Source organism: Sciurus vulgaris (genome assembly GCF_902686455.1).
Source record: "Sciurus vulgaris genome assembly, chromosome: 11".
Lineage (NCBI taxonomy): Eukaryota > Metazoa > Chordata > Mammalia > Rodentia > Sciuridae > Sciurus > Sciurus vulgaris.
Genome location: NC_136472.1, coordinates 118717561 through 118737907, shown reverse-complemented (window position 1 = coordinate 118737907; position 20347 = coordinate 118717561). Strand labels below are relative to the sequence as shown.

The window sequence follows — 20347 nt, the reverse complement described above, 5'->3', positions numbered from 1 at the left end:
TCATGGAGCTTTCTCTAAAGTACAACATATTTTAGGTCACAAAGCAAACATTAGCAAATACACACACACAAAAAAATGCCAATATAATTTCTTAAATCTTATTGGATCATATTTGAATGAAATTAGAACTCAATGCCAAAAAAACTATATAAAAGAAAATATATAGAAGAGACTATATAAATATGTGGAATTGAACAATACACTTCAGAATGATAGAAAATCAGGGAAGAAAATTAAAAATTCTTAGAATCCTATAAGAATAGTGACACAACACACCAGAACCTCTGGGCATTATTAAGGTAGTTCTAGAAGAAAGTTGATAGCTATGAGTGCCTAGATAAGACTATCAGGAGGATACTAAATAAACAACCAAATGGTGTGTCTTGAGGTCCTTGAAAAATAAGAACAAACCAATTCCAAGACCCATAGAAGGAAGGAGATAATTAAGATGAGAGCCAATATCAATGAAATAGAGAATTAAAAAATAGAAATTTTCAATGAAAGGCTTTCTGGTTCTTTGAAAATATTTATATAAAAAATAGATATACACTTAGACAAACTAAAAGAAAAAGGGAGAAGACCCAAATCAATAAAATTGAAATGAAAAAGGAGAAATTACTGCAGATAACAAAGAAATCCAGAGGATCAATGGGGACTATTGTGAAAATTTATACTCCCCAAAATTAGAAAACCTAAAGGAAATATATATGTTTCTAGATGCATATGAACTGTCAAAATTGACTCAATGGATGTAGAAAACCTAAATAGAACAAAATCTGGCATTGAGATAAAAGTAGTAATGAAAAAACCTTCCTTCAAAAAAAAAAAAAGGAATCCAGGACCAGATGTATTCTCAGCTGAATTCTACCACACATTAAGGAGGAGTTAATGCCAATGCTCCTTAAATTGTTCTATGAAATAAAAATAGGTAAAACATTTCCACTTTAATTCTGTGAAACCAGTATCACCCTCATACCAAAAACAGATAAGGACATATCAGAAAAACAAAAATGCAGATGAATATCTCAATGTACTGAGATGCAAAAGTCCTTGAGAAAATTGTATACAACAACATATTAAGAAGATTTTACATCAGGACCAATTTGTTTTCATGATAGGGATGCAAGCATTGTTATGAAATGTAGAGGGAGGGCAGGAAAATAGAGGAAAGGAACAAGAAGAGGGAGGAGGGGAGGAAAGGGAACAATTTTGACCAAATTATGTCATTATATCATGTGCATGTATGAACACAGAACAATAAACTCCACTATTTTATATTATAATAATGCATCAATAAAATGGAAATAAAAGAATCAAATGAGAACAGAAACAAGCATATTGTAATCTCTGGGACATATTGAATGCAGCTGATAGGAAAGTTTATAGCTATGAAAGACAACATAAAAGAATCAGAAAGATTGCAAATAAATGGCATAATGTTGCCATTTATCAAAACAAGAACAAATTATTAGTAAAACAAGAAGGAAAGAAATGGTAAAGATTAGAGCTCAAGTTAATAAAATAGAGAATAGAAAAGAAATTCAAAGGAATTCAAAGGATTAATGAAACAAAAGAGTTGGTTCTTTGAAAAAACAACCCAGATTGATAAACCTTTAGTTAAACTAACCAGGTGAAAAAGAGAAAACCAAACTTTATAATGTTAGAAGCAAAAAAAGATGATATTACAACAGAATGAAGTAAAATGTGAAAGGTCATTAGGGACTATTTTGAAAATTTATATTCCAATAAATTAAAAAAAGATAGAAGTAGGTAATTTTCTAGATGCATAAAACCTAGCAAAATTGAACCAAGAGAATATAGACCAATAAAAAGCAATTAGATTGAAGAAGTAATAAAAATTCTTCCAACAAAAATGCTCAGTACCAGATGATTCATAGATGAACTCTACCAGAACCATAAATTACTTGTGCCAACACTCCTCAAATTATTCTACAAAATAGAGAGTACTTTCAATTACATTCTATATAACAAAAATATTACAGATACCAAAACTGGATAAGGAGAGTTCAAGAAAAGAAAATTACAAAATATTCTTTGTGAACATAGAAACAAAAATCCTTAATAAAATGTTGGCATATCAAATTGAATGACACACTAAAAAGATCATACATACGTCATAATTAAGTTGGTTTTATTTCTGGGATAAACATATTATGCCATATAAATAGAATCCAGGACAAAAGTTACACAATCATCTCAACAGATGTAGAAAAATTTTTTGTCAATATTCAACACTGCTTTATGATTAAAAAAAAAAAAAACCTGAAGAAACTAGAGAGAGAAGGAACTTGCCTCAACATCAAAAGGCTATTACAACAAACTCAAAACCAATATTGTACTGAACAGGGAAAAACTGAAAACATTTTTTCTAAAGGCAAGAACAAAACAAGGATGTTCACTTTACTATCCTGATATCACACTTGAAATTTTAGCCAGAGCAATTAGGTTATGTAATGAAAATAAAGAAATAAAAAAAGATACAAATAAGAAAGAAAGAAAATCATGCCTATTTGTAGACATGCTCCTATACTTAGAAAGAAAAAGTTCCTTCAGAGGACTTCCAGAGCTAATAAACACATTTAGCAACATGAACATGATGACAAATTTGAGGGCTTGAAATGCTTCCAAGTTTAAGCCAATGATTTGGGGACCAATAGACCATATGAGCAAATTAAAATCTTAGCTATGGTGCAGGAAAAATTACAAATATTCATGCAGCGGAAAATTATTCATCAGCAACAATTAGGAAAATATAGGCTCTGTACATGTAACTACAGAGAAATTTCAAAACATTATGTGTGGTGCAGGAAACAAAGTAAAAGGAAACAGATATTGTAAAACTCCACTTATCTGTTTCATCAAGTCAAAGTGAATTATTTTGGATTAAGTCCCATATTAAGCAGCTCCATGCATTGGTTGTGGAAAATAAAATAGACACAAATTAATGATTTATTTTCAGCTTATCATCTCACTTTCCTCCTGAGTCACTATGAAAACCAGTTCAGAGTTAGGGAAAACAAGCCCAATAAAAATAATGTTAACTAGCAGTGCTCCCCAATTATATATATATATTTTTTTTAATTTTTTATTATAAATAGATTGTTTTGCATCTAAGTAATTCCAGGAATTATTTTTAACCATCCTATGATGTACACATATACTAGAAAACAACATTAATAACAGTGTATCTATACATTGTTTTATAAAACATTTCCTTTCAACTTCCTAGAACTCATGTTTTTGGCAAAACCCCAAGAAATAATATAAAATTATAAGTAACATAAAAGCCCCATATTGTATTATTCATTGTAAACATGTTTCTAAACTTTCCAAATCATTCTTTTCTTTAAAAAGTATCCATAACAGAAATAACACATTTGTCAGTGTGACCCAGTAACTGGGTCATTACTATCAAAAGATTTGTTTCACACAAAACTTTATGAACATATTATTTGTATATTATATTTACTGAAATTAACGTATGGATTTACAAGAAGAAATGCAATAACATATTCACTAGAATGCATGTGTTAACAGTTCAGCATAGTCTTTTGTAAATGAGAGAATTTTACATTTTAAGCTAAACACTTTCTTAGGGGAATGCTTGGTTTTTACAAAGTTAAAATAGAGTGGACTAGATGATTATAGCCAACAGGTCTCCCTCTACAATGATTTGACCCACTTTTCTTCACTGTGTCAGTATAGCTTTCAACAGGCTGAACTACCTGTCATTTGCTATTTCCTCTCCACCAGACACTAGATATACACTTTCTATTTGTTAAAAGTCTACTTCCTTTTTACTATTCAGCAGCTTTATCAAGGTATAATCTATAGGCCAGTTCTAACTGTGAAATTCAATTTTTTCAGACATTCATAGCATTGTACAAGCATTACTAAAATCTCAAACATTTCCATCATTCCAAAATTTCCTGGGGTTCACTTGCAAACAGTTTTCAGTTCTACTTCCTTCCCCAGCAAAGCACCAGTTGACTTTCGGTCTATATACATTTGTCTTCTTTAAGCATTTCATTTAAATGAAATAACATAATGTATTGCCTGTCAAATATGGTTGTTTCATTTACCATGATATTGTTGAGGTATATCCATGCCATAGAGTATAAAATAATTTGTCCTTTTTAATTCTGCCTAATTCCATTTCTGGCAATACAACATTATCTCTTCACCACATAAAGGACATGCAGAATGTTTCCAGTTTTTAAAATACTATCAGTGTTCCTATGAACATCTATACACAAACCTTTGTGTGTGTTTCCTGATTTAGTCTATCACCAAAGACTAAATTATTTGTTGAGACTTTTAAAATGATCATAATATCTTCTTTCTCATATCCGTGGTAAGCCTCATAAAATCAAACTAGGTTGTAGAACGACTCCTACAGACATTTAATTTCTTCATTTATCTATTTAATTCTCACTATTTAGTGTTTCAAAGGGACTCTTTCTATGGTTCATTGGGTCAGCCCAATATAGACATTTATATAGACACTACACGTAGGTGGACAAACTAGTTTTTCCCAGACATTAGTTATTTCAACCACTACTTATTAAGAATAGAAACACTTCACTGAAACAGCAGCAATCACTGTGTTGAAATTTTATCCTTCCTCACCTACACATTCATTCGTGTCACATATACAGATGTGCATGGGTCCCTGACCCACCTGCTTGCTAACAATAGTACCATCATGGTACCATGTGGCTTAGAAACTGACAAGTCTGACATAACCACAGTGGACTACATCACCCACTTTGAGATATAAACCAAAGTGAAGTCTAGACTGAAATCTCTGAAGAGGATTCAGGAAACTAGAAAAAGGAAAACAAATGTATTCACTGGGGAGAAAAGAATAGTTAGCTCCAGGCCTAAACTACATGCTCTAATTTAGTAATTATACAACTTAGTTATCAGTGTTAAATTGTTATTTTCATGAAGTCTGACACCTATGGTTTTATCCAAATTGATTCCAGACATGGAAGTAAACTACAAGGGTGTTGCATGTTATCCGCTCAAACATCAGTAAATTGAAGATAATACCATAGGCTGGCAATTCAGAAGAAATAAGAAATAGATCAGATTGTTGGCATTTCAGAAAAAAAAGCATGTGAGAGGAACTTGTGAATATTTTAAGTAATAGTTAGCTGACTTAATGAGCCTCATGATCTTTGATTGCATTGGTCTGGCATAGGATTGTGGTTGAAGTGGCCAGAGTTGGACAACAGTCCATAGTCTAATTCAACAGTCACATAGGCAGCTATGACCTGTCCATCCCTTGAGATATAAAATAGAGTTGTTTTCTTAGATAAATAGAAATATTTTTCTCAACCCTGATCCAGAGTCAACTGCTGCTGGCTCTTTCACTGGTTTGAATAGGGTTAGATTTTTTTTTTTTTTTTTTTTTTTTTCCTTATACACCTTAAGTTTATTCTTTTTTTATTATTTTTATTTTTAAAGTTCAAGGTAGATTGACAGACGTATGAACAATGCAAAGAACACTGTATGAAGTTTCTCAGAGCAAATAAAAGATGATCTGCATACTTTTGACAATAAAATATTTCAGGTTAGTTGAATAAATAGGTCATGCATTAAAATTATGTTTAATTTTGCTTTTTAAAATAATGAATTCATTACATTAAAGTCTATGACAGTAAAGTTCCCTCCTTTCCTAGGAAAAAAGAAATTGGTCCCTATGATATACAAAGTATTTTAAAGTATTTAGAAAGATAAATATCATAATTCACTTCTTAAAGTGCCATTTTATTGATTTCAAATTTATCATTTCAATTCATTTCACAGTGCCAATGGGAGGAATAAAAGTGATTTAAGTTAGCCCATTTTGACATCACAGAGGCAAAAATGGAATAATATTTACAAGGTACTTTGCCTTCAGATAAGCACTTTGGGTTTCCTCTTTTAACCAGATTTGTAGGTCCCTTCTGTGCGTGGCATTGTTGCTTTTATCTCAACCTACATTTTCCCAGCCCCCTCTTCTATTTTTCTTCCAAGTCTTTATCCCTATCACATGTGGAAAATTTGTTACATACCTATATTGTCACATATGTTTTACCCACTAAGTCTAAAGACCATGTCTATCTCATTCACCACTGTTCTATTTGGTTAGTACTGCACCTTATCAGTAGGGCCTGTCAGTAAATAGTTGACCTTCCTCTAATGGCTAAGCCTTAACTGTTTTCTAGGAGAGTGTCTAAAATGTTGAATAATAATTTATGAATCATCAAACAATTCAAAATGATGATAGAAGCCTCAAAACTTCTATTTCAAGCAATAAAATCTATCAACTAAGAGAAAAAAGGAATTTTCCTGGAACAGAATGTTTAGAGAAAGGACAATGGAAATGGTAGATAGAACATCAGTATTCTGGACCATCAGAGATTGACTAAGACAATGAATAATTTTCTTCTAAGGTGCCAAGTTTTGGAGAAATTTGTTGTACCATCATAGATATCTAATGCTATACCATACATATATGGCACAGGAAATCCAAGAACTTTCAAAGAAGGAAAATAATGTTCCCCACAAAAGAAAATGTGGTGATATTAGTAATTGGTAGGAAAATCAGGTGACCATCTCAAATATACTGGATTCTCACAAAGGCAGAGAGTAATATAGTAAACATTCTAAGGAAAACTAGGTGGTGAAGAAATGAGTAGGTCAGGATGCATCTTTAGCAGATAAAATAATTTGTAACACATATAGTATTCCAATAAAGAACATGTTTCAATAAGGTAGAAATATGTGTGGTTAGAAACGTCTTGATACTTTTATAACACTCCAGTCAAATGATGGAGCCTAATTTCTCTACTACTGAGTATGGACTTAGTGACTTCTAATGAAGAGAAAATAAAAGCAGAAGTGACTGCATGTGATTTTGGAGAGTAGGTCAGAAAATGATCTGCAGGCTTCTGCTAAGACTCTTTCTTATATCACCCACTATGAGATAATCAGCTGCCTTACATGTGTGAGGACATGTAAGTAGCTATTGTAGTGATGAGGAACTGAAACCTCCCACTTACGGCCCAGTACTGAAGCATCTTGCAATCAGATCCTGTGTTAGATGACTGTTGCCCTGGCTGGCTGAGTAACTGCAACCCCCTGAGAGTCCCAGTTAAGACTACCCAATTAAGTTATACCAGTATTATTAACCATCAGACACAGTCTAAAATAATAAATTACTTTCTTCCACCCTACCAAGTTTTGGAGAAATTTGTTGCACTACAATAATCTAAAGTTGATGTAGGGGATCCAAGAACTTTCATATAAGGTAACAGATGTTGTTCATGAAAGAAAATGTGATAATACTAGCAACTATGGTAGTCAATGCTTGATTTATATCACACCTAGATGGTGCTCTAAATACTTTTGCCACTTTGGTCTTTGTATGGGTCATTTAGCAAACATTCTACCCAGATTCCTTCTGACACCAGAGTTTTAAGTAAACAATGAATCAAGGACTTATGAATAAATGGGTAAAAATGCTGAAGTTATTATTTTCCAGTCATTGCCTATTTCTGTGAATGTTATCCATTGTGCTTTCCTATATGCGCTGCATCATCAGATATTTTTCCATATGTAGTCACTCCACCTTCCTGTACCTTAGTTCTTCCTTATATAATTGTGGATAGGAATCATACCTACTAACAGAGATGTGCTTCAGATTGCATTAGTTAATATATGCAAATTAATATAACAATGAATGATAAGGAAAAAATTGAATGTGAGATATCATTATACAGAATTTATATTTTCAGTTCTTTTTATAAAGTAGTATCCTAGAAGAAAGGAAAAAGATTCCACAATAGATTCAGATGGTCTAAGCATGAGTAATTCCTGTTCTTAACCTTTTCAGCTATGAAATGAATATATCATGGAGTTTACCTCTTAAAACTCTGATTAATTTAATCATTACATGTTAATTACTTTAAATGCTGTTATATACTTAATAAGCAGGTTTTCAACATTGCCTCTTCTAGGTATTGGAGTGGATGAATCTAAATAGATGTTAGACTTAACTCTGTTCTAGGACAATCAGTGTTTAAAATGTTGAATACTTTAAGAATCATTGAAAATTCAAAATGATAATCGAGGTGTCATAATTTTCATGCTGATGAAATGATTAAGCAATAGAACAATCAACTAAGAGAATAAAGGAACTGTCTCAGAGAGGGATTTTTAGAGACGGTATTATGGAAATGGTAAAGACAACTTCAGTGTTCTTGACCATCAAAGACAGTCTAATAATGAATAATTTTGTTTTAAGTTGCCAAGGTTTGGATTAATATGTTGTACGCTACTAGAATATACTACAATACCATAGATGGTGCAGGAGATTCAATAACTTTCAAAAAAGAACAATAAGATCGCCCACAAAGGACAACATGAGTATATTAGAAACTATGGTCATGACTTAACTTCAATTAACTAGAGACCTGTTAGATTTTCAGGAAACAAAGAGTGCCTACCCAGCATACAAATCTTGGGTTCTAAAAGTCTTTTCAAATGGATTTAAGAAATCTCTTTTCCATTTTTACACAAATAGATCAGTGGCCAGCTTCTCCCTTGAGACACAATGAATGAAATTCAACAGCAGAATTCTCTGATGACGTTGGTAAAAGCCAGAGAGATTATAAACTGAGTGTTGTTATGGTAGAAAAGTGAAACATGTTGACTTGGGGGACTTGAAATGGAGTCAGGAGGGTTTGTTAAACCAAGACTCAGGCACATTCACGGCCAAACCTTCGAACAGAGCTGTCTACAAACCCCCACTTTGGTGAATGCTGACCAGGTGAACTGAGCTAAAATGCAACTCCAGGCATGAAATACACCTGCCATCAGCACAGCATGTGAAACACATCTCATGCTTCCTGAGATGGTGCAATGCCTCTCTTAAAAGGCAGTGTGCTCTTGACACGCCTAACACAAATCTTGACAAATGACTCATGCGACTTCCAACACTCTTGCAGTAAAAGCTATAAAAATAGTCAATGTTCTGTAACGTCTTGGAACATGTTTTCAAGGCTACTTCAATTTGGCATCTCCTGGAAGGATTGCAATCCTAAAGGAACCACAGTAACATGATTCTTTTTTGTTCTCTACAAGGTTGATTTATCTCAGTAGACGCTATAAACTTTTACTTGCCAAATTGTGTAGTCTTCTTACACAACCTTGTCAACTCTAAAACCAAGATTTATAGAATGGACAAAGTGATACTGTTGAAGAAGAGAAAAAGCCATCAATTTGAAGAGGAAGGAATAAACACATGGAGGAATAAGCAGGCTGTGACCTCCAGATACTTGTTGTTTTAATAATAAACAATCAAAGCAGAATTCCATGAAATACAGAGTGCAGAGCAGATGAAAGATGCTGTTTTGGCAAATTGCAAAAAGAGAAAATGCTGAGCTAACAGGAAGAAGTTTCTTTGAAGGTATAAATCCATGCTTTGGTCCACTAAATCCTGATGACATAAATGTTGAAATTCCCCGGAAATGAGAGACAGTAACCTTGCCCAGTTTGTTACTTGACAATAATCCTGGTGTAAAAGGAATAGGTCTGAAAAACTCGCCCAAAAAACTTCAGAGAGGCACTGTTCCTGCTTCTCAGACCCAAGTTACCATCTTCCTCAGGGCCACTTTCACATCCTTATTTCTCAAGGAATAAATCAAAGGATTGAGGGAAGGAGTGATGACATTGTTCAGCACCTGAACAACAGAATCCAGCCAGGGGCTGGAAGCAGGTCTGAGATAGACGAGAATCACAGGTCCATAGAACAAGAGGATGGAGGTCAGGTGGGCACTGCAGGTGGAGAAGGCTCTGCGCCTGCCTTCAGAGGAACGGATTTTCAATATGGAGAGAACAATGCGGGTGTAAGAAGTGAGGATGAGGAGAAAACACACCAGGGCAACCACACCTATGTTGGTGAAACTCACCGTCTGTGCTAGAGAAGTGTCTGCACAGGCCAGGGACAGCACCACTGGTATGTCACAGAAAAAACTGTCCACCTCATTGGGCCCACAATAGGGCAACCTAAAGATGAGAAATGTCAGGACACTCCCATGCACACAGCCCCCCAGCCATGTGCACACTGTCAGGCTGGTGCACATCCTGTGGTTCATGATGACTGTGTAGCGCATGGGGTGACAGATGGCCACAAAGCGGTCATAGGCCATCACTGTGTAGAGGAAGCACTCGGTGCCACCCAGGGTGTGGTAGAAGAAGACCTGGGAGGCACAACCCTGGTAAGAGATGGTGTGGCTTCTCCCCGCCAGGGAGGCCATCATCTTGGGGGAATTCACAGAAGGGAAGAAGATGTCAAACACTGACAGGTTTCCCAGAAAGAAATACATGGGGGTGTGCAGGCTGGACGAAGCCAGAATGGTGGCAAAGATGAGCAGGTTCCCCAGCAGGGCCAAGAGGTAGAAGGCCAGAAACAGGACAAAGATCATGTTCTCCAGCCCTTCACTGTGAGGAAGTCCCAACAGGACGAACTCCTTCACGGAGGTGTAGTTGTTCATGCTCGGGTGCAGGGAGGCCTGGAAGCAAAGCAATAATGGTGACATAAGACCAGGAGGATCTGAGAACACCTTCCCCAGAGTGATTTCCCCCTCAGGAGTGGCTGCCAGCAAAAAGGCCAAGGAGGAAAAGAGACCAGCAATAAATCTAGGCTTGTAGTTGAATTGTGTGTCAAATTTCCTTCCTGTTAAATGAGGCAATTAATTTATAGTCAGCAAATATATTATAGTAATCAAAACTTATCTCCAGTTTATATACCCTCTCCTGATCCGGTTCATCGACAAACACACTGGTATATTTCAGGGCCAGGAAAAATTTGCTACAGTTATTTGTTACAGGTCCAATGCCATTTTAGAATCAGTCAAGCCATAGTTTGTAAAAAGGCAAGACTGATATACATGCACATTAAAGTTTAAACTCAAGTAGAAACGATGTAACCCATTACTTATTGTACTTTCATCAATAGTCTGCATTCTCCATCATTTGTATTCAAACAAGAGCGAACAATTCATAATCACAACCCACTCACACCCCTGCAGAAAGTAAATTGAGTCTGGAAGAAGACATAGCAGAGGTGATAGAAATAACCACAGCACCCCACTAGTCATTCTGTCCTCAGTGAGGTTTCTCTCTTTCTACAGGTCAAGCAATGGCAATTTAAAAAGCACACCTACTATTTAGTGTATTAGTTAATATATGCGCTCAACTTGGGAAACAACCTAAATTATATTTTTCGAAGCCTTAATTTCTGGGGGTTGTTTTTTATCTCACTTTATTTTACCCTCCATCTATTTCCACCAGATATAGCTAATTTTCCTTAGCTGTGAACAGGATTTGTACTCAGAAATAATCTGATAAATCCATTAACACTGCTTTTTAGGTTTCTGCTTTGTTAGTCTTTCCTGCAGTATTTCAATTTAGACAAGAACAATGTCTTATGCTGTAGATAAAATCTCAGTATGAGTAATTACAGAAAGAAAGAAGAAGTTGACTGGATCTGCTCTCACCCTAATAGCCAGGCCTGTGTGAAGCTGGTTGCATGAAAAGCTTTTGAATCCATTGAAATTCCAGCAAAGATAGAGACAGGAAGTCTCCATTCCAACCTAAATGCTATTCACATTGAGTTTGGGCCATGGCAATCAAATTTAATACCAAACTCATGTGTTACCTCTTTGTTTGCTAGAATTAGAAAGACGGATAAAATAAAGTACTGTCTCTTGAAGAGTGCACTCTGGAGTTACAGGAAACTGATTTCTAAACATAACCTGACTCTACCACTTGCTTCTTCTGAGACCTCCAGCAACAGCCTCTCCGAGCTTCATCTGCTGAAAAGAAAACTGGATACTTCCTGCTTTATAGGGTCTTCATGAAGACTGAGATAATGAACTCGGTTCTTGTACTAAATAGAAAATGAGGTTAAACAAATAAATCTCAAGCATACAACACTGAGGCAAGAGTGATACTGTGGGGACAACAAAAGCTTTGAGATGTGATGCAGATACGATTAAAAGGTACTTTAAAGAACCTGTGGACTTTTAAAATATTTTATTTATTTTTTAATTGTCACATGAAAACTGTACATATTTATAGGATTTGTATGATTTAAAAGGCAGAGAAAGAAAACAGGTCAGGGAAATGTTATTTTTTCACACTCAACAATGTGTTATATAAATATCCCGACAGAATTAAAAGAACTTTTTGTAAGCTAGAGGTGCATAAAGTCTCCCTTTAATCTGAACCTTTTTGTTTTGAGCTCACTAACCAGTGTTTACCACTACAAGCACAGGTGCCTGGTCCAAACCTGCACCAGGCAAAGCGTACATATCACAAGTTGCCCTAGGTACACTTTCAAGATCCGCCTCGCTACCCTCTGCAGATAGTATTCAATACTATATCTTCATCCAAACTTTATCTCAAGAAAAGACCCAGTCAAAGGAAAACTATCTAGGACTAGGTTTTACTTCATTGTAAAGAGGGTCTTCAAGGAAACACTGAATTTCCACCACAGAGGATCTGAGGGTCATCCGTCAGAGCAACAAATGGAATCATTCTCTTGCAGAGTCTTCTTCTAACTCTAAATTCTAAAGTTTAAAACATTAACTTTTGATAAACTTTTTGAGTTTCACTATTACCATATTCACTGATATTTTCAAAAATATATATGAGAATTAAAGGAAACTCATTAATACATGAATAGATGTTTAGGGGCAATGATTTCTAATTTTTATACTAACTGCAAAATAGGATTACTGAATTCAGATAACCTATCTCCTTCCATGTCACCCACCTTGCTCTATAAACCATTCTACCTGCACGCATGCGCGCGTGCGCTCTCTCTCTCTCTCTCTCTCTCTCTCTCTCTCTCTCTCTCTCTCTCTCCCTCCCTCCCTCCCTCCCTCCCTCCTGCTCCATGGCTTCTCTGAGTCACTGAACTCCACCATAGGTAAGACTCTCTTCAGGCCCATGAGTCTCCTCCTTGTCTTGGTTGCGCAGGTGAAATGACCAGGACACAGAGCACCTCAGGAGAGCAGAGGAGAGCTGTGTGAGCAGAGCAAGATGAATAGAAACAGTCAGAGCTTCAGACACCTACCAGCTGATGGAAAGTACTTGTGATGCGGGTTGAGAGGGTTTTTCCTAAAGTTTCTGGGCAAGAAGAATGAGTTCTTAAAGCCTGAAACTCTATTTTGCATAAGTTGCCATGGAGTAGAGCCAAGATTTTGCAACTTTTTCTCTGGAATGCAAGCATACATTTCTCACTCAGCCCTGGTATTAGTCTGGTCCTTAAATTCTGAATTTACAATGACTTCAAACTGGAAGTCATTAGTGTCACTAACAGACTGGGATTCTTCTGAGACAATATCCCCAGCAGTCCAATTCCCACACTCAAGAAGCATGAAGGAGCACAGGGAGTAATTACAGAATGTCATCTCTTTCCATTCCTGCTCCCATTATTTTATAATCTGGCTTAATCGTTATGGGAGTAGTGTGAATATTTATAAATTATTTGGTACACATTCTAAAAGCAACAAATAATCCCACATTTTCTGTACTTTAATTACCCATATTAGTATTTTAGAGTCTTCTTTCTAATTGTTCCACCCCATGGTTGTGGTATATTTTTAACTATGTACAATCACACTATGTATGCAGCATTATATCCTTCTATTCAACCTAACTTTGATCCCAAATTTTATCAAAATATCCTCTGTATCACTTAGTTGTTACAGCTATCATTGTTAATGGTGGCCTTTTTTCTACATGTTATGTCTCCTTGACTCCACCATCTTAATTTTTCTGGATGTTTAGTTTTTCAATAGTTTCTCCTGATCACTCAAAGTAAAAAAGTAAAGGCAGAAAAATATATGGATAGATGTATATGTATTCATAATGAAATATGATAATTTAGTTGTTTATTTATAAGACTGCACTGAAGATAATTTCACCAACATATAAATACTACAAATTTGATGAATACTATCATTTTGAAGATTTTTTACTATTTTTGTTACTATTTTTTTACATTTTTATTACTATCACTCCGTAGTATAGTTTAAGATCTGGTATTGTGATACCTCCTGCTTCACTTTTCTGCTCAGGATCACTTTGGCTATTCAAGGTCTCTTATTCTTCCAGAAGAAGTTCATGATTGCTATCTCTTTTTCTATAAGGAATGTCATTTGGATTTTAATTGGAATTGCATTGAATCTGAATATTGACTTGGTAGAATGGCCATTTTTGACTTCAGATAGAGCACTAATCTCCAAAATTTATAAAGAACTTACAAAAATTGACACCAAAAATACAAAGAACCCAATCAATAAATGGGCCAAGGAACTGAACACTTTACAGAAGAAGACATACAAGCAATTAATAAATATATGAAAAAGTGTTCAACATCTCTAGTAATTAGAGAAATGCAAGTTAAAACAACTCTAAGATTTCATAACACAAAGCGTATAGATGTTGGCGTGAATGTGGGGAAAAAGGCACATTTTTACATTGCTGGTAGAGTTACAAATTGGTACAGCCACTCTAGAAAGCAGTGTGGAGAATCCTCAGAAAACTTGGAATGGACCCACCTTTACACCCAGTTATCCCACTCCTTTGTTTATACCCAAAGGACTTAACATCAGCATACAACAGTCACACAGTCACATCAATGTTCATAGCAGCTCAATTCACATTAGCTAGATTGATGGAACCAACCTAGATGTCCTTTAACAGATGAATGGATAAAGAAACTGTGGTATATATACATGATGGAATATTGTTCAGCCATAAAGAAGAATAATATGATAGCATTTGCAGATAAATGGATGGAATTGGAGAATATCATGCTAAGTGAAATAAGACAATCCCAAAAAACCAAAGGCTGAATCTTCCCTGATAAGTGGATGATGATATATAATAGGGGCAGACGGTAGGGGGTGAGAGAAGAATGAAGGAACTTTAGATTATATAGAGGGAAATGAGAGCAAAGAGGGGGTGGGGTATGAAAAATGGTGGAATAAGACAGACATCATTATCCTATGTACATGTATAATTACATGAATGGTATGAATCCACATCATGTGTAACCATCGAAACGAAAAGTTGAGCCCCATTTGTGTACAATGAATCAAAATGCAGTCAGTAAAAAAATTTTAAAAATAAATAAATAAACTGTATATATCTTCCTGATTCAGTTTTGGAGGATCATATGTTGCTAAAAGTTTGTCAATGTTTTCGATTATTTCTATTTTGTTGGATTATAGGTTTTCAAAGTAGTTTCTAATTATGTGATGTATTTCAATGGTGTCTGTCATTATCTTTCCCTTTTTCATCACAAATTCTAGTAATTTGAGTTTCCTCTCTCCTCTTCATTGGTATGCCTAAGGGTTTATCAATTTTGTTTACTTTTTCAAAGAACCAACTTTTTCATCAATTTTTTAAATTGTTTCTCTTGTTTCAATTTCATTAACTTCAGCTCTGATTTTAATTACTTCCTGTCTTCTACTAATTTTGGTGTTGATCTGTTCTTTTTTTCCTATGGCTTTGAGATGTAATGTTAAATTATTTTAGTTGTTGACTTTTTATTCTTTTAGTTTATGAGCTCAATGCAATGAACTTTCCTCTTAGTACTGCTTTCAGAGTGTCCCAGAGATTTTGATATGTTGTGTCCTTGTTCTCGTTTACCACTAATATATTTATTTCTGCCCTTATGTCTTCTGTTATTGTTGTATCATTCAATTGCACATTATTTGGTCTTCAGGTGTTGGAGTAGTTTTTGTTTTTATTTTATCATTGATTTCTAATTGCATTCCATTGTGGTCTGATAGAATACAAGGTTCTCTATTTTTTTGTATTTACTAATGGATTCTTTGTGGCATAGCATATGGTCTATTTGGAGAAGGATCTATGAGCTGCTGAGAAGAAAGTGTATTTGCTCAGTGGTGGATGAAATACATTATTCATATCCATTAAGTCTACATAATTGATTGTATTATTTAATTCTATAGTTTCTTTGTTCAGTTTTGTTTGGAGGATCTATCCAATAGTGAGAGCAGTGTGTTAAAATCACCCAGTATCATTGTGTTTTGGTCTATTTGATTCTTGAAATTGAGAAGGGTTTTTTTGATGTACATAGAAGTTCCATTGTTTGGGGCATAAATATTTAAAATTGTTATGTCTTCCTAGTTTATGTTTCCCTACAGCATTACAAAATATCCTTCTTTATCCCTTCTAACTTAGGGTTGAAGTCCACTCTATCTGATATGAGGATAGAGACCTCTGGATTTTTACTGAGTCCAAGTGCATGGTATGTTTTTCCCCATCCTTTCACCTTTAGTCTGTGGATGTCTTTTTCTATGAAATGAGTCCCTTGAAGGCAGCATTTGGGGGGTTGTCTTTCTTTTTAATCTAATCTCCCTGTCTATGTCTTTTGATTGATGAGTTTAGACCATTAACATTCAGGGTTATTATTGTGATATGCTTTGTATTCCCAGTCATTTGGGCTTATTTTTGGTTTTTAACATGACTTGGCGTCTCCTTTGATTGGCTTTCCTTTAGGGTAGTTCCTCCCTTCACTGATTTGTATTGTTGTTTTTCACTTATTCCTCATGAAATATTCTGCTGAGAATTTTTGTAGGGCAGGCTTTCTATTTGAAAATTCTTTTAACTTTTGTTTATCATGGAAAGATTTTATTTCATCATCAAATCTGAAGGTTTGTGTTGTGAAGTATAAGATCCTTGGTTAGGATCCATGTCCTGTCAGAGCTAGAAATATATTGTTCTGGGTCCTTCTAGCTTTGAGGGTCTGGGTTGATAAATCTGCTGATATCCATATTGGTTTCCCCTTGTAAGTAATCTGATGCTTTTCTCTTGCAGCCTTTAAAATCCTATCCTAATTTGTATGTGAGGTATTTTCATTATAATGTGCGTTGGTGTGAATCTGTTGTAATTTTGTGCATTTGGTGTTCTATAAACTTCTTGTATTTGATTTTCCATTTCATTCTTCAGGTTTGGGAAATTTTCTGATATTATTTCATTGAACAGGTTGTTCATTCTTTTGATTTGTATCTCTGTGACTTCCTCAATCACATTAATTCTTAAATCTGGTCTTTTCATGATATTCCATAATTCTTAGAAGTTCCCCTCAAGATTTCTTACCATCTTCTCAGTTTAGTCCACTTTATTTTCAAGATTAAACATTTTGTCTTCATTGTCTGAGATTCTGTCTTCCAGGAGATGTATTCTGTTGATGATGCTTTCCATTGAGTTTTTAATTTGGTTTATTGTTTCTTTCATTTCAAATATTTCTGTTTGGTTTTTGTTTCAAAATCTCTCTTTATTGAAATGATCATTTGCTTCCTGCATTTGCCCTTTTAACTCTTTATAGGAGTGATCATGCATTGCATGCATTTTCTCTCTTACTTCATGTTTTGCTTCATGGATTGATTTTATTTCTTTTTATTGTACACAAAAGGGATACATGTTGTTTCTCTGTTTGTACATACAGTAAAGGCATACCATTTGTGTAATCATAAGTTTACACAGGGCAATGTTGTTTGAATAACTCTGCTATTTTTCTCTTCCACCCATCCTTCCCACCTGTCTTTTCCCTCCATACAGTCCTTCCTTCCTTCATTCTTGCCTGTCTCCCACCCCCATTATGTGTCATCATCCGCTTATCAGCAAAATCATTCGTCCTTTGGTTTTTTGAGATTGGCTTATCTCACTTAGCATGATATTCTCCAATTTCATCCATTTGCCTGCAAATGCCATAATTTTATCATTCTTCATGACTGAGTAATATTCCATTATATATATATACCACAGTTTCTTTATCCATTCATCAATTGAAGGACATCAAGGTTGGTTCCACAATCTGACTAATGTGAATTGAGCATCTATGAACATTGATGTGGCTGTATCTCTGTAGTATGCTGATTTTAAGTCCTTTGGGTATAGGCCAAGGAGTGGGATAGCTGGCTCAAATGGTGGTTCCATTCCAAACTTTCTGAGGAATCTCCGCAATGCTTTCCAGAGGGGCTGCACTAATTTGCAACACCACCAGCAATGTATGAGTGTATCTTTTTCCCCACATCCTCGCCAACACCTATTGTTGCTTGTGTTATTGATAATCGCCATTCTAATTGGGGTGAGATGGAATCTTAGGGTGGTTTTGATTTGCATTTCTCTTATAACTAGAGATGTTGAACATTTTTTCATATATCTGTTGATTGCTTTTACATCTTCTTCTGTGAAGTGTCTGTTCATTTCCTTGGCCCATTTGTTCATTAGATTATTTGTATTCTTGGTGTAGAGTTTTTTGAGTTCTTTATAGATTCTGGGAATTAGCGCTCTATCTGAAGTATGAGTGGCAAGGATATTCCCCCACTCTGTAGGCTATCTCTTCACATTACTGATAGTTTCCTTTGCTGAGAGAAAGCTTTTTAGTTTGAATCTATCCCAGTTGTTGATTCTTGCTTTTATTTCTTGTGCTATGGGAGTGTTGTTAAGGAAGTCTGATCCTAAGCCAACAAGTTGAAGGTTTGGACCTACTTTTTCTTCTATAAGATGCAGGGTCTCTGGTCTGATTCTGAAGTCCTTGATCCATTGTGAGTTGAGTTTTGTGCAGGGTGAGAGATAGGGGTTTAATTTCATTCTGTTGCATATGAATTTCCAGTTTTCCCAGCACCATTTGTTGAAGAGGCTATCTTTTCTCCATTGCATATTTTTGGCACCTTTGTCTAGTATGAGAAAATTGTATTTATTTGGGTTTGTGTCCATGTCCTCTATTCTGTACCATTGATCTACCTGTCTATTTTGGTACCAATACCAGGCTGTTTTTGCTACTATTCCTTTGTAATAGAGTTGAAGGTCTGGTATTACGATACCCCCTGCTTCACTCTTTCTACTGAGGATTGCTTTAGCTATTCTGGGTTTTTTATTCTTCCAGATGAATTTCATAATTGCTTGCTCTATTTCTGTAAGGTACATCATTGGGATTTTAATTGGAATTGCATTGAATTTGTATAGCACTTTAGGTAGTATGGCCATTTTGACAATATTAATTCTTCCTATCCAAGAACATGGGAGATCTTTCCATCTTCTGAGGTTTTCTTTAATTTCGTTCTTTAGTGCTCTCTAGTTCTCATTGTAGAGGTCTTTCAACACTTTTGTGAGATTGATTTCCAAGTATTTTATTTTTTTCGAGGCTATTGTGAATGGGGTAGTTTTCCTAACTTCTCTTTCTGAAGATTCATCACTTATGTATAAAAATGCATTGGATTCATGAGCATTGATCCTGTAACCTTCTACTTTACTGAATTCACTTTTGAGTTCTAAAATATTCTGGTGGAATTTCCGGGTTCCTCTAAATATATAATCATATCATCAGTGAACAGGGATAGTTTGAGTTCTTCTTTTCCTATTTGTATCCCTTTAATTTCTTTGGTTTGTCTAATTGCTCTGGCTAGAGTTTCAAGGACGATGTTGTATAGAAGTGGTGAAAGAGGGCATCCCTGCCTTGTTCCAGTTTTTAGGGGAAATGCTTTCAGTTTTTCACCATTTAGAATGATATTGGCCATGGGCTTAGCGTAGATGGCCTTTACAATGTTAAGGAATGTTCCCACTATCCCTATTTTTTCTAGTGTTTTGAACATGAAGGGGTGCTGTATTTTATCAAATGCTTTTTCTGCATCTATCAAAATAATCATGTGATTCTTTAAGTCTATTGATATGGTGAATGACATTTATTGATTTCCAGATATTGAACCAACCTTGCATCCCTGGGATGAAACCCACTTGATAGTGGTGCACTATTTTTTTAATATATTTTTGGATGCAATTTCCTAAAATTTTGTTGAGAATTTTTGCATCGATGTTCATTAAGGATATTAGTCTAAAATTTTCTTTCCTCAATGTGTCTCTGTTTGGTTTAGGTATCAGTGTGATATTGGCTTCATAGAATGAGTTTGGGAGGTTTCCCTCCTCTTCTATTTTATGGAATACTTTGAGAAGTATTGGAATGAGCTCTTCCTTAAAGGTTTTGTAGAACTCGGCTGAGAACCCATCTGGCCCCGGCCTTTTCTTTGTTGGTAGGCTTTCGATGACTTTTTCTATTTCATTGCTTGAAATTGGTTTATTTAAGTTGTGTATGTCCTCATGGTTCAGTTTAGGTAATTCCTATGTCTCTAGAAACTCGTTGATGTGTTCGAGGTTTCCTGTTTTGTTGGAGTATAGATTTTCAAAATAGCTTCTAATTATGTTTTGTATTTCATTAGTGTCTGTTGTGATA

General features: G+C 35.1%; 2 protein-coding genes across 6 annotated transcripts in view; both read right to left on the bottom strand.

Moving 5' to 3' along the window:
• The window catches only part of LOC306640364 (olfactory receptor 8B3-like), a gene marked incomplete at both ends in the record, with an annotated part of 204322 nt that overhangs the window by 11806 nt on the left and 172169 nt on the right, over positions 1-20347 (bottom strand). The gene's annotated exons all lie outside the window — the stretch shown is intronic.
• On the bottom strand, positions 9654-10568 carry LOC306638593 (olfactory receptor 10D3-like; the record flags this gene model as incomplete). Its single annotated transcript, XM_079101795.1, has 1 exon — positions 9654-10568. The coding sequence occupies one exon, from the start codon at positions 10566-10568 to the stop codon at positions 9654-9656; it is 915 nt and encodes a 304-aa protein (XP_078957921.1).